Source organism: Doryrhamphus excisus, chromosome 12, assembly GCF_030265055.1.
Source record: "Doryrhamphus excisus isolate RoL2022-K1 chromosome 12, RoL_Dexc_1.0, whole genome shotgun sequence".
NCBI lineage: Eukaryota > Metazoa > Chordata > Actinopteri > Syngnathiformes > Syngnathidae > Doryrhamphus > Doryrhamphus excisus.
The window spans coordinates 16614256-16628433 of record NC_080477.1 but is presented as its reverse complement, the minus strand read 5'-3'; the positions used below and the strand labels follow the sequence as shown (position 1 = coordinate 16628433).

General features: G+C 42.0%; 1 protein-coding gene across 5 annotated transcripts in view; it reads right to left on the bottom strand.

The window, feature by feature from the left end:
• Nucleotides 1-1079: 1079 nt before the first annotated feature.
• The window catches only part of LOC131139827 (MAM domain-containing glycosylphosphatidylinositol anchor protein 1), a 175900-nt gene continuing 162801 nt past the window's right edge, over nt 1080-14178 (bottom strand). For 4 of the 5 annotated variants that reach the window (XM_058089733.1, XM_058089735.1, XM_058089734.1 and 1 more), the window contains 2 exons: nt 4805-4922; nt 1080-1365 (listed from right to left, as the gene is read on the bottom strand). In XM_058089733.1, the coding sequence (XP_057945716.1) occupies nt 1280-1365; nt 4805-4922 (204 nt within the window). In that variant the 3' untranslated portion in view covers nt 1080-1279. The remainder of the gene's footprint in view (nt 1366-4804; nt 4923-14178) is intronic. The other variant, XM_058089736.1, reaches the window with a different exon arrangement.

The following is a 14178-nucleotide window of genomic DNA, read 5'->3' as shown; positions in this document are numbered from 1 at the left end:
TAGCTCTACTTAAAACCTCATTAAGATCCAAATGTGCAAAAGGTATTCTTAGATTTTTATCAGGTCTGTATATACTTGTGACCGTGTAGTAACAGGTATTCTTGATGACATGTAATACTGACAGTATTTTGCTGCATTTTGGTCCTTTTAAGTATTACCGGAACGTCGTCCCTGGACGCATTGATTTCGCATTGATCAACTCGCCGGTGTGGTGTGGCAAGGTGTCAATACACCATTAAACTCGACTAAACTGTACGTGTTCGTGTCTCACATAAGGATAGTGGATGATAGGCAAAATCTTCCTCAATGTGACCGTTGACAAGACAGACATTCAGCGTGAAAACAATGTCGGCAGATTCCGTACTTCCGTAATCGGCACCACACAGCAGCTACATACTGTACACATGAGTCTCTTCAATGACGTGTTCTCTGGAAAAACACATTTCCTTCTCTTCAGTCCGACCTGTGTTGCGCTTTCTCTGATAGACGTGTCACTCATTGTCTATAAAGAAAAAATATAAAAAAAAACACAGAATTGCTGCTCGGACAAACTGCAACACCACATAAAACCCAAAGGAACAACAGAGGTTGTATAAATGTTGTGCTTCTTTAATTTTAGTTCATAGAGTCCTCTGCTGTACGGCTTATATTTAAACTTTGCTTATATTTAATATATAGTGATAAATGTACACGTATAATCCATACGGATCTTGTGGCCAGCAAAGAGGCTACCAGAAGCATCCTTCTTCTTCCTCCGTTTGCGTTTCATTCATTCTTCAGTTTCTTTCATCTGTCTCAGTGAAACGGACGCATTCGCCCGGGTTATTTCTCTCTTTTACCAAGATCCATCCCTGGAATCCTGTTTCTCTCGTTTTATTCCCTCAGATCATCTTTGGTAGAGTGTCCGACACGTTTGTGTGTCTGGAGTGGTAACGTTGGGGGGGTGACGGGGTTGTGGGATTTGGGTAAGGTTTGGGTGGTAATACATGGAGATGAGGGACACTGACATGGCTATGAGGGAATCTAACCGACTAATAGAGGAAATATTAGCCTTAAATACATGATTACGTTTGTTAGAGTATGTGTTGAAATAAAGCAAAAAAAAAAAAAAAAAGGATGTTTAATGCTGGCATGTAAGAACGGATGCACAAAGGACAAAGTGGACAGAGAGAGAAAGGAAGGGAAGTCAGGGAGTTGGGTCGAGAGAAGACGTAAAAGAGCGCGAGTCAGGGCAGTGTCTGTCAGCACAGACAGAAGGTGGCGCTGCAGCGGCCGCTCATCATCTGCACAGCAGTGCAAGGATGCAGGACAGGCTGAAGGTCAGCCAGCTGGCTAATGGGAGTGCCTGCGATCCGCCGATCAGGACTACGACAGAGAAGAAAAGAAGAGAACCACTGAATTAGTTGTGATCGATTCTATTAGTGACTTGGACATATTTAGGAAAAAACTAGAGACTGTATTGACCCGACTATAAGAATAAATAAAACTTTGAGGAAGAATCTGGGTTCAGAGCTTTTCTTCTTGTCACTCGGGAGAGATGCAGATGTGACACAGCTAGTATGTTTGCAAACAACAATAGGAAAAGTCATGATGCAATTTTTTAGGTAATAATGATCAAAGTAAGCTGCACGGCGACCGAGTGGTTAGCGCGCAGGCCTCACAGCTAGGAGACCCAAGTTCAATTCCAAACCCGGCCATCTCTGTGTGGAGTTTGCATGTTTTCTCCAGGTACTCCGGTTTCCTCCCACATTCCAAAAACATGCTTTTGGCGACGCCTAATTGTCCATAGGTATGAATGTGAGTGTGAATGGTTGTTTGTCTATATGTGCCCAGTGATTGGCTGGCCACCAGTCCAGAGTGTACCCCGCCTCTCGGCCGAAGACAGCTGGGATAGGCTCCAGCACCCCCGGCGACCCTCGTGAGGATATGCGGTAGAAAATGAATGAATGATAGTCGACTGTATTGGGTAGTACTAGTGTAAGGGTGAGCATAGGGGTGTTATTTAATGTCTACAGGGCTCTAATAATGTTTAAAAAAGCATATGTACACAGGTTTTCTATACTTTAACTACACAAATACTTCATTTAAAAATAAGGAATCCTTTTCATTCATTAATTTTCTGTGCCACTTGTCCTCACTAGGTCATGGGGGTATGCTGGAGCCTACCCAAACTTTGGGCGAGAGGCAGGGTACACCCTGAGCTGGTCGCCAACCAATCACAGGGCACATATAGATCTACTCACATCATACCTATGGGTCATTTTGGCTCTCCAATTAACTCAACAGGCATACATTTGTGTGGGGAACGCCTGTGTGGCCAACATATTAATCACTAGGACACTGTGCAGCCCAATAAGGAATTCTAGTACTTTGTGGAAATTCACTTATCACAGTCGAGTTTGGAGCGAATCAACCGCAATAAATATATATTTTTTATTGTGATCTACCAGTTCATATCATTTAAAATTCCTCACACCTGGCCAACATAAATTGAGCTCAATCCTTTTGATAATCCTTATGTTATCTCACAGACAGAAGTGTCTTGCAGCGAGCGTTCAGCCGCCCGCCTGCCTGATAATTACCCATCTGCCTGCGCGGAGTGTTCCTGCCTGCACACAACCTGCAGGACACCCTTGCACACGTCTTTCGTCTTCCTGTTTACGCCTTCATCCATTATTCAAAGCATCCGCCAATGTCTGTGCATGCACATATGTGCCCGGTCTCACACAAGCGAATGCAACCACGCGTGCACCGGTGTTGCATGAAAGGAATTGATCTATAAAAAACTTTCTCTAGCAAGGTAGCGGGTTCTTTATTGTTCCAAGGATAATTGATAAATGATGAAGGGATAATGAAAAGAGTTGTGTCGCTGATAAACTTTCCGACTGTTAAAGGAAAATAATTTAGCAATGATAACAAGCGATAACAGGGCTGCACGGTGGTGAGTGGTTAGCACGCAGGCCTCACAGCCAGGAAACCTGAGTTCAATTCCACACTCGGCCATCTCTGTGTGGAGTTTGCATGTTCTCCCCGTGCATGCGTGGGTTTTCTCCGGGTACTCCAATATGTATAAGTATGAATGTGAGTGTGAATGGTTGTTTGTCTATATGTGCCTTGTTATTGGCTGGCGACCAGTCCAGGGTCCCCCGCCTCTCGCCTGAAGACAGCTGGGATAGGCTCCAGCACCTTCCGCGACCCTCGTGAGGATAGGCAGTAGAAAATGAATGGATGAATAAGTCAATTATGTTTTTTCCGAAATATTTTAATAACTAAATCAAATGTTTCGCGGTTGAATGACATCCAAATGTAGGGTTGCCAACTGTCCCTTAAAAAAACGGTAATGTCCCCAAAAGTAAGTGTCCTATACTCAACAGAAAAAGGCCACATTTTTCCCCTATGACTGAGAGAATTAAAAAAAATTGCCTGTAAAATATCAATAGATTAGGGCGGCACGGCGGTTGAGTGGTTAGCACGCAGACCTCACAGCTAGGAGACCAGGGTTCGATTCCACCCTTGGCCATCTCTGTGTGGAGTTTGCATGTTCTCCCCGTGCATGCGCGGGTTTTCTCCGAGTACTCCGGTTTCCTCCCACATTCCAAAAACATGCTAGGTTAATTGGCGACTCCAAATTGTCCATAGGTATGAATGTGAGTGTGAATGGTTGTTTGTCTATATGTGCCCTGTGATTGGCTGGCGACCAGTCCAGGGTGTACCCGGCCTCTCGCCCGAAGACATCTGGGATAGGCTCAAGCACCCCCGCGACCCTTATGAGGAAAAGCGGTAGAAAATGAATGAATGAATATCAATAGATTCTCTGCCACGGGCTAATGGGCTGCACAAACGGGTGATGACAAACGACCGCGATTGGCTAAAACTCAACGCCAACGCGCACAAACACTATTTAATAGGGTCGGCCAATGAAGTGTTTTTCAAGACGTTGGCAATCCTGCTTGTATTGTATCTCAATAGATGGTCCAGATCTAGCCTTTGACCTACAATTGCAACAAATGTGAAAGCTTTTCTTTAGAAGCAGTGACCAAGGTGATAAATGTGTGCCAGAATGTCAGCGTGTGTGTTTGCAGCTCTTTAAATGGTTCAACTGCTCCTTAATCTTGTTTACTCTTTAATCTTATTTACTGTACTTTACTCTTTGTGGATGAGGGTCTCTTCTATCACACACTTCTACACACACACACACACACACACTCACACACACACTCATGGTCGTTTCCCTGACCTTTTCTCCGCTTTTACCCACAGGCCCGCCCCTCAGGCGAATGTCGTCTCCACAGTAACATGCACTCAACCTCTGTAACACACCATCATTTTTGTTCCACGTGTTCACCTTTAAAACACAGCACCCAACTACGGGTACTTTGAGTGGAGAATACTTATTGAGAGCAATATTATGAACAGTTTGTCTCCACTTCTTTCCCTGCAGAGGTGTACTAGTAATAAAGTAAAGATGGAGATGGAAAACAGGTAGGAAGATGCTGCGTGGGTGAGAAAAGTTCTAGAATGAAATGAAAATGTATACACAGTATATGCAAATATTAACATAGCTAAGTTTTATTCAAGTCAAATAAGTTTTGCATCTTTTTCAACACCCAAAATCATTACTTAATAATCAAATAAGGTCCATTAGAGTACTAATTATAGTGAGGATATTTATCTATTTAAACCACATAGTTCTTGACTACGGCGCATACATGTTTTTCATCATAGACAAAATTCCTGATGTTCTTTTCCATATTCTTATAGTCATGTCTGCCCTCAAAACCATTCCTAAGTCTATCTATCTTACCTGTCTTACCTGCGCTGGCTACAGTGTTTTCCTGCTTGCATTTGCCTATGGTGATGGACACGTCGTCGATAGCGATGTCGCCCTCAAAGCTCGGCCCTCGGATTCCTTCAAAAACAATCTGAAAAAAAAAAGAGACAGTGAATATTTTAATTGTGTTTTATAAAACACGGTGGAGAAACCAGTGTTTTGATATGTATGCAAATGATGAAGTTTGAAGTGCTGGCAGGGTTTTTAAGTGTTTACACGCAGAGACTGAAGCAATTTGTGGTCCAATCCAACATTGTAATCATAATCAATATTGTGATCACAAACGCCACATAATTCAGTCAAAGAACACGCAAGACATGCAAACAATTTCACACTGACAACGCCAAGGATGAAAATTGGAATCGATCACTAGCGTCAGATGCTCACGAAAACTGATGAAAATGTTCATATGTTCAATAAATATGACTGTAAAAAGGCAATAATGTGTTTTGTTAACTATGAGCTGGAATAAAGATTACATTAAAGGGTATTAACTATGCATTTTAATAAATATTGTTAGAATGTTGTAGTATCGTGTTAAATGACGACAAAGTGGGCCGCATAGTGGTCGAATGGTTAGCACAGTCAGGAGACTGAAAAGATCTGGGATTGAATCTCTACTTGGGCATCTCTGTGTGGAGCATCGTCTCCATGTTCATGCATGGATTTTCTCCGGGTACTCCGGTTTCCTCCCGCATTCCAAAAACATGCATGTTAGCTTCATTGTCAACGCTAAATTGTGAGTGTGAATTGTTGTTTGTCTTTATGTTCCCTGTGATTGATTAGTGACCAATCTAGCATACTACCGCTGAAATAGTCCGGAAGTCCTCAGATGTGCTTGGTAGTGTGACCAATCATGGCTGGAATAAATTAAAACAGACCGTTTTGGAAAGCCTAGGAAATACAGCTGGGATAGGTGTAGGTTCAGGAAGATCTCAAAAGCTTTTTGTGCAGGTTATTGTTTGTAGCTGCTCTATAGGAGTCCACAGCTCAATAAAAAGGGCCAAAAAAACGAGCATCATAAGTCCCTTTTAAAATTGGTTGATACTGAAATATCACAATGTGAATACAGGGCTGCATGGCGGTCGAGTGGTTAGCGCGCAGGCCTCAAAGCTAGGAGACCCAAATTCAATTCCACTCTCTGTCACCTCTGTGTGCGTGGGTTTTCTCCGGGTACTCCGGCTTCCTCCCACATTCCAAAAACATGCTAGGTTAATTGGCGACTCCAAATTGTCCATAGGTATGAATGTGAGTGTGAATGGTTGTTTGTCTTATATGTGCCCTGTGATTGGCTGGCGACCAGTCCAGGGTGTACCCCGCCTCTCGCCTGAAGACAGCTGGGATAGGCTCCAGCACCCCCTGTGGCCCACGTGAGGATGAATGAATGAGTCAATCGTGTTTTTTCCGAAATATTTTAATAACTAAATGAAATGTTTTGTGGTTGAATACGGCCTATAAATCAAAACATATGTCTATTTAAGCTAGGGTTAGGGTTAAGGTTATGAATGTAAAGGTGACTATAGAGGCGTTAGTTCATGTCTAGACGGTTCTAATAATGTTAAAAACTGTATTTACAAGGTTGCAAACAGATTTTCCACGCTCTAACCATGAAATATTCCATTTATAAATAAGGAATCCTACGCTGATGAAATTATCACGGTCTGGTTTGGAAGCAATTAACCGCAATAAATGAGGGATTACTGTACTTGTGATGCATGCATTGGTTTGACAAGCCAACATGTTAACTCTTCACACTAGAGGATCATTTCGTATCAACCCTGATCAATCTGAAGCTGGGAATCACCCCCCCTCCAAAAAACATAAAAACGGACTCACAACTTCCAGGGTGCATTCATCTTTTGTGCATCATTCGACAACAATGAAATAAAAATAAAACAACAAAAAAAAAAGAAGAGACTTGTTTACAAACTTTCCCGCGACTTTCCCATTCCAGCCAGCAGCCATCTGGTTTTGACTGACAGTCTAATTACTGTGGTAAGCCAAGGCTCCAAAAGCCCATCGCACCCAGCTAATCAAAAGCTGAGCATATTCTGCCTGGAATATACTGGGGGAGTGCAAACAAACAAGGAAACTACTTTGTTGTAGCATAGTAACAATAATAGTGTGACTATAGCTGATATTGGCAAAGTTTACTATTAGAAAATATGACAAAGTTATCTTGTTTGAGGTGTAATGATGGTTCATGCTGTAACAGTGGCTTGACTAACAACAATCAAACACAATGTCCCTCAGTGTCCCTCAGTCCCGTCAGTGTCCCTCCACTAGTTATTGCAGCCTTTGTCTACTGGTGTGTGTTTAAAATGGAGGAGTTTGCTTCCATAGGCAACTGATGCCTGTTTGACTATAATGATAATGATAATACAAATTGAAAACAAACACTTCATGCACGGTGGTAATTTACTGCTCCCGCTCCCCAATACGTGCCATCGCATCTCCGACCACCACCAAACATTGCAGGAAGCTCTGAACCAAATGTAAAAGACTTAATATTCAGCCAAAAATGCATGCAATAGAGCGTATTATACAATGGAGCAGAAAGTACGCCATGTTGGTAAGCAAGCAAGCTGAGCTGGGCTAGGCTAGGCTCTGAGCTGAATGTAAAATAAAGTGACGCACAGGGCGTATACTTTGATTTTCACCCCAACCTAAAAAATGCTAACCTCTTATAAAAAATAAAAAATCAGGTTAATATGTCAAAAACTGTAGTTAATGGAAAAAAAATGAGGTATTTAAAAGAAACAAAGCTTCTTGTGACTCATGTCAACATGTTATTCTATTTTCTACTATAGTAATTCACATGCATTTGTGTATGAAATGCTATAAAATTGTTACAAGAATGGGATAGGGTACAATTAGAGCCGCTTAAATATATATATAGCGAGTGAGTGAATCATTCACTTCATTGTGAAGCGTTTTAGGTCCATGGAAAAGTGCTATATAAAATCTAAGCCATTATTATGATTGATTTTTAGTACTTGACACAAAATCCCCCAATTTTTTGAAGGAGTTCGGAAGGCCCCCGGCTCACCGTGCCACACTTTGAAAAGCCCCGGTTTACCATCATGTATGAATGACCTTCATCTGGTCCTATTTGCTTTGTAATTGTGTATTATTATTATTATTATTACAACACGTCTGCATGCCTCAGTGAAGAAGTCAAAGTTAAGCTTGTTGCATAATTATAGACAATACAAAAATAATTGGGAGATGGAAATCCATAGATTAACACCATGACCTTGACAAACAAGCACAAGCTCCTTCAGCCTGCATAATAACATGAATAAGCTGCATAACAAAATAATTTTCATCACTTTAATTAGTAAAATAATTGTACAAAAGAGGTAAAATGGAAATAAATCCTCAAAAACGGTATATTCCCTGGTCTGACGCTGCAAGCTACACTCCAAGTAACACATATGCGTGTGTTGTCAGCTATCCATCCACCTTATACCACTATACCAGGGGTCGGCAACCTTTCCTATCAAAAAAGCCACCCGCTCGCTCACTAAAGGAAAATAAACTGGAGCCGCAAAACATAATTAAAAATAATATAAACTTTCAAAAATTTATACCTAATGCCAGTATCCCATGATTTTGATTGACTGCCAGATTTAGAGGGAACTTTGGGGTATCAAAGTAGTTCAGAGGAGAAAAAGCGGAGTTGATCGAGTACTCTTGCTAGCAGCGGATCTTGCTAATATAGAAGATAAATGTACATAAATATCTGTGTAAATTAAATGTAAACTGTTTACATTTGTTGACAAACATGTTTACTCTGGCCCCAACAAGTTCAAGTGTTGAATACTTGAGCATTGCGAAGGGAGCCACAACAAAGAGTCTGAAGAGCCACATGTGGCTCTGGAGCCGTGGGTTGCTGACCCCTATATACACTATACAGTCTGGTCGGAGGGGCAGCTGCCTAAACTGGGAAGCACAGACTTCCCTCTCTTCGAGGCATTCCCAGGCCAGTGGAGAGAAATAGCCTTTCCAATGTGTCCTGGGTCTTCCAGAGGCCCCCTACCGGACAGACATGCCCTGAACACCAACTCAGGGAGATGTCCAGGAGGTATAGTGACCGGATGCCCGAACCACCTCATCTGGCTCCTCTCAATGCGAAGGAGCAGCAGTTCGAAGGGAGAGCCCAACCACACTACAGAGAAAACTCAGTTTTCCCAACTTGTACCCGCTATCTTGTCCCAAAGTCCATCACCATAGGTGAGGGTAGGAACGTACTAGATCGACCGGATCTTCACTCACTCATGAACAAGACCCAGAGGTGCTAAAAGTCCTGCATTTGGGGCAAGATCTCATCCATGTGACACTCCATCCTTCCGACTATTACTAACCAATCATAGCCCAATGAAGCCAGCAGGACCGCATCATCTGCAAAAACCAATCCAATCCTGCAGCCACCAAACCGGAACCCCTCAGTGGTCTGGTTGCACCGAGAAATTCTATCCATAAAAGTAATGAACAGAACAAAGTGAAAAAAGGGCAGCCCCGGTCGTTCTCCTGGCGGTAGCCGTCAGCTGCCTCTGGAGTCCTATGAGCCAAAAAACGCCCATCTTAACAGTATCCCTCACTGTTGATGTCCACCAACACCAACATGTTCTGGGATTACTGCCACAAGAGGCACTGACCACTTTCCAGCCACAGCTCCAATCAGCCACCTCAACAATGGAGACACAGAATGTGGCCCACTCTGACTCAACGTCTGCTGCCTACCTCTGAAAATGGGTGAAGCTCTCCCAGAAATGGGAGTTGACGGGGGACTCATCTATGTTTGGGCTTGCCAGGTCTGACCGGCATCCCCCACATCATCGGAGCCAACTCATCACCAGGTGGTGATTGGTTCACAGCTCTGCCTGTTTCTTCACCACATACTGTCGGCTAATGATACTAATTTGGCAAAGTTTACGACTACCAATGTTAATTATCATTGAATAAACAGTCTATATATAGCAACAACACAATTACACCATGTTTGCTAAATACAAGGATGATGTCATGATGTGCTATACATATCACTATATTACAGTTACTATGGTACCCATTATGTCATTGTATGGTCATATAACCTCGAACTTTGGTACGTGACAAAAGAAAAAAATTAAACTATATTAGGAAAGCAGGAAGTGAACAAATGTAACAATTACTGACTGTAAAAGTACGAGATGGAGGGGTAGGATTTAATAAACTTTGCTTCTTCCTACTCCTTTTGAACTGTGAACTGATTATGGGATGCACTCAATTGTAATCTGATGCATGTTCAAATGAAATAAAACCATTACCATTACTAATTGTCGGCAACTCCTCTGAGACTCTGTAGTTTGGAGCCCAAGACCAATTTCCATTATGTGTGTCATTATTACAACCGGACTTCATGCAGTGATACATCAACAGAAACTGTAAAGCCATCCAATGACTAAACTTGGATAGTGCATTCCGACTGACTTAATAAAGTGGCTTAAAATCGTAAAAAGTGGACATATCACGATACATTTGGTCAAGGTTGAAATTAAATATCATGTTCTTGTATAATTTGTCCAGGGGCGGCACGGCGGTCGAGTGATTAGTGCGCAGACCTCACAGGAGACCAGAGTTCAATTCCACCTTCAGCCATCTCTGTGTGGAGTTTGCATGCGTGGGTTTTCTCCGGGTACTCCACATTCCAAAAACATGCTAGGTTAATTGGCGACTCCAAATTGTCCATAGGTATGAATGTGAGTGTGAATGGTTGTTTGTCTATATGTGCCCTGTGATTGGCTGGCGACCAGTCCAGGGTGTATCCCGCCTCTCGCCCAAAGACAGCTGGGATAGACTCCAGCACCCCCGCGACCCTCGTGAGGAAAAGCGGTAGAAAATGAATTAATGAATGAATGAAGTTATACCAGGTTATATGAGATGCACTGTAAATAGACGTAAAAATGAGGTTGTGGGTCAAAGAAGGTTGCCGCTGTCCTTATTGTGCCTGATATATAAGCTTGGCATTCACCAGTAATTACACAGTGAAAAAAAAAAAAAAAAAAAAACTTCACTCGCTGGAATGGTAGACAGGCTCTCTTTTTCAATACATACGTGTAAAATATGTTCACTTTAAAGTTCTTGTCGGAGCGCCGTGTCACCAAGGCTATGTATGTGTGTGTGTGTGTGTGTGTGTGTGTGAGACTTCAGGATCAAAGCAGCTGCAGTAAAGTTTCAAGCCGAGCTGTGAATGTGTCGCTTTGTCGAGCCTTGTAACCTTTAACGTTGCCATTGATGTGCAGTCTCCATATAAGAGGGGACATGGCCTCGAGGGAGAACACCAAGTTGGTGGAAAGTGGAGGAGAGTGCGACTTAGAATAAATAAAGAAATAAATAAAAACTACCCAGGGTACTGAACTCAGCACGAAATACAGATGGCCTCTGGGTAATCTGGAGAGCAAGTAGGGGCCATCTCCATTGATTCCGTGTGTGCACCAAGATGTCCTGCTTTCTAACTTGGCCTCAGTCAACACCTGATATCAAGGCCAACAATCCTATCTGAGTCAATTTCAGACACGACGCTGATTGGCATGCTGGCAAGAGCAAGACAGATGGCGCTTTGCTGGAACAATAACAAGCTATTGGTGCAGATCTGCTGACTGACGATGCAAGGTAATTTTGAAATGTGCACGCCAAGCTAAAAACAAAAACAAAAATGTTTTGGTTCCATCCCTACCCGCCAAGGTGCAATAAATGCAGAATTAAGCACAAAGTAGCTCATAAAATGGAATGAATTTACATTACGTTCATATCCACAGTGTATGCATTCTTTGGGAAGTAGTAAACAATTTAAATTTGAATTCATCCTCAGCAGTTGGCTCAAGCTGTGTTTACACTAAAACCTTTATTTATGCAAGCCATTGCACGGGCTCTTGTATTTTCCGAGGGACAGGAAGGGAGGCTGTACTCAAAGACATCTTTTACTTTTGTTGGCAGCCCCAACAAAGCAAGGGGAGCCGCGGAGACGAGTGGAAGCACCTCAAAGGCCTTTTGCCATACGCAGTCACAGTCAGTACGACGCAAAAAAAAAAAAAAAAAGTTAGCATTCTCCACAGAGATGTTCTCCACATGAAGGATACATGAAAGAAACGTAGATGTGAGGTCATTCGTGCACACATAAACAACATTTGCTTAGAACAACTCAGGTGGGGATTCAGAGAAACGTGAAAATGGTTCTGACATTTGCAATGCTGATGACATAACCAAATCATTATTGAATCCTGCTGGAATACATAGAAATTACCGGCGGTCTGTTCTGCAACACTGGTCAAACTCCACTTTGGTTTGGATTTAGGAACACATTTTCCCCCGTTTTCAGTTATTTAAAAGGTTTTTGTTGTATTTCCAGTGTACGTTACTACATAAAATATATCTATGATATCTTTGATGTTTTACTTTTTTTGTGCATAATTTTTTTGTTTTACTTGTTTTTATTTTGTAAACCAATACATGTACGTAGATACAGTATGCTAACAAGTTGTACATATTTACAGAAAAAAACTATGACAACCCCTTGATCACATGACACACACACTAACCAATAAATAGCCAACAGGAAGACACTCACCAAAGACACATGGGGAAACACTTGCTGCACAGGCACCAACTACTACTACCTATGAGCATTTCATATATTGTAGATTGAACGGAACTGGCCAGTTTGGTACAGGAAATTGATGGCGAGCTAAGCGAAGGAGGCCTAGAGCCAAGACCGGCTTGGACTCCAAGTGGATGAACTGACAACCTGCAGCTAACCTGAAACTGTTCCCCCAATTTTTCCCCCTTTTTTTTGGTCACTACCTCTCACAACGAAGTCCTCCATTATTGGGTCCCCAAGACTCGATGGACTAATTGTCAGCGGAACCATTGTGAATGTCACACATTGCATACTTGTATATCCGTGTAAATAGCACCCACTGAATGGCCATTCAGGTACCATCTTGAGCACTTAAACTTCGAACCGTAATTGTCACTGTATGACTTGTATTTTCTTTTTTGTTGTTATATTTTGGGGTTTATGCTTGTAAATATCAATAATACACTGCCTAAAGCAAACTCAGATTTGTGTATCCGGGTCATTTTTCCTCTCTCCCTGAGTCTTACCTACCTTCTGATCATAGTCAGTTATTTTCCCCAACAGTCAACTAATTACAACAAATTAAACACTGGTTACAATATATTTCCGAGGGATGAGTCGGATATAAACGAGCATCCGTTACGGATAAGGCATTTTTGGCCGAATACGAGTATGAAACGAGAACATGTCGTCATTATCCATATTTGTGTTTTAAAAAATACTTGTTATGTATTCAGTAAGTCTTCATGCTTTGTGATTGGCCAGTCACAGCCTCTCCTGAGGCCGACTCTGCAAGCGGCAAACACAGAGGACCTCAGCAGTGCCGCATTCAAGGACAAGGTGCAATTGAGAAGTTTAAAACGACTCTACATTTGTCACAATGCCTCCACTTATTATTAGGTTTTCTTCAGCTTGCCTCTATTTTGGTTTATTTCTATACTTGGTGAACTCTGTAACATGCTGTGCAGTCATGCACTGACTGGCCGCACAGGGGCGGCATCAAGCATTTTGCATGTATTACTAAAATATTACAGCCCTCTCAATATGTTTCAGTATGCGCGTTGCAATTTTCAACTTGTTTAATAAAATACAAATAAAATACATAAAATTTAAATACACAGTGTTTTTAACAGCGAGAACGATTGTGCATCAGTCACTGTTGGAGGTGGTTTGACTGGTGGAATGTGAATAACGACGAAAATAATATGATCTTTACACATTTGAGATATTTTGAGTGCGCTGCAATGGGTTAGTCTCAATTTCATGAGGTTTTACTGTTTTACGTTATTTCAGAAGTACAGTAATTTGCTCTGACACAATCAAATTCCACTTGTTATTGTCCTTAAGTTCAGGTGACAGGTAAGACCAAAAAAATCACCTTCTTAAATTGGAGCAGTATATCAAAATTAAAGGGAGGATGTCTAGTGGAATGCCCAGTAATCATCTGCAATCATGCAACTAACTGCAAGCTGTAAATTTACACAATGTCAGCAGCCACCACGGACAGCGACAATCAATTAGGCACCGAAAACATGTATTGTTCTTACTAAAACAATGGCTTTTTCACAGGTGGCTCTCATGTGATCAATCCGAGAGAATAGGTTAACAGGGGTCATTCGCAGTGGCTGAACTCAACACTACTGACATTTAACATTTATCTGACTTCCCCAAAAAGATCAAGCGAATGAGACATACACACAGGCTGAAACTTAAAAGGGCAACTTCT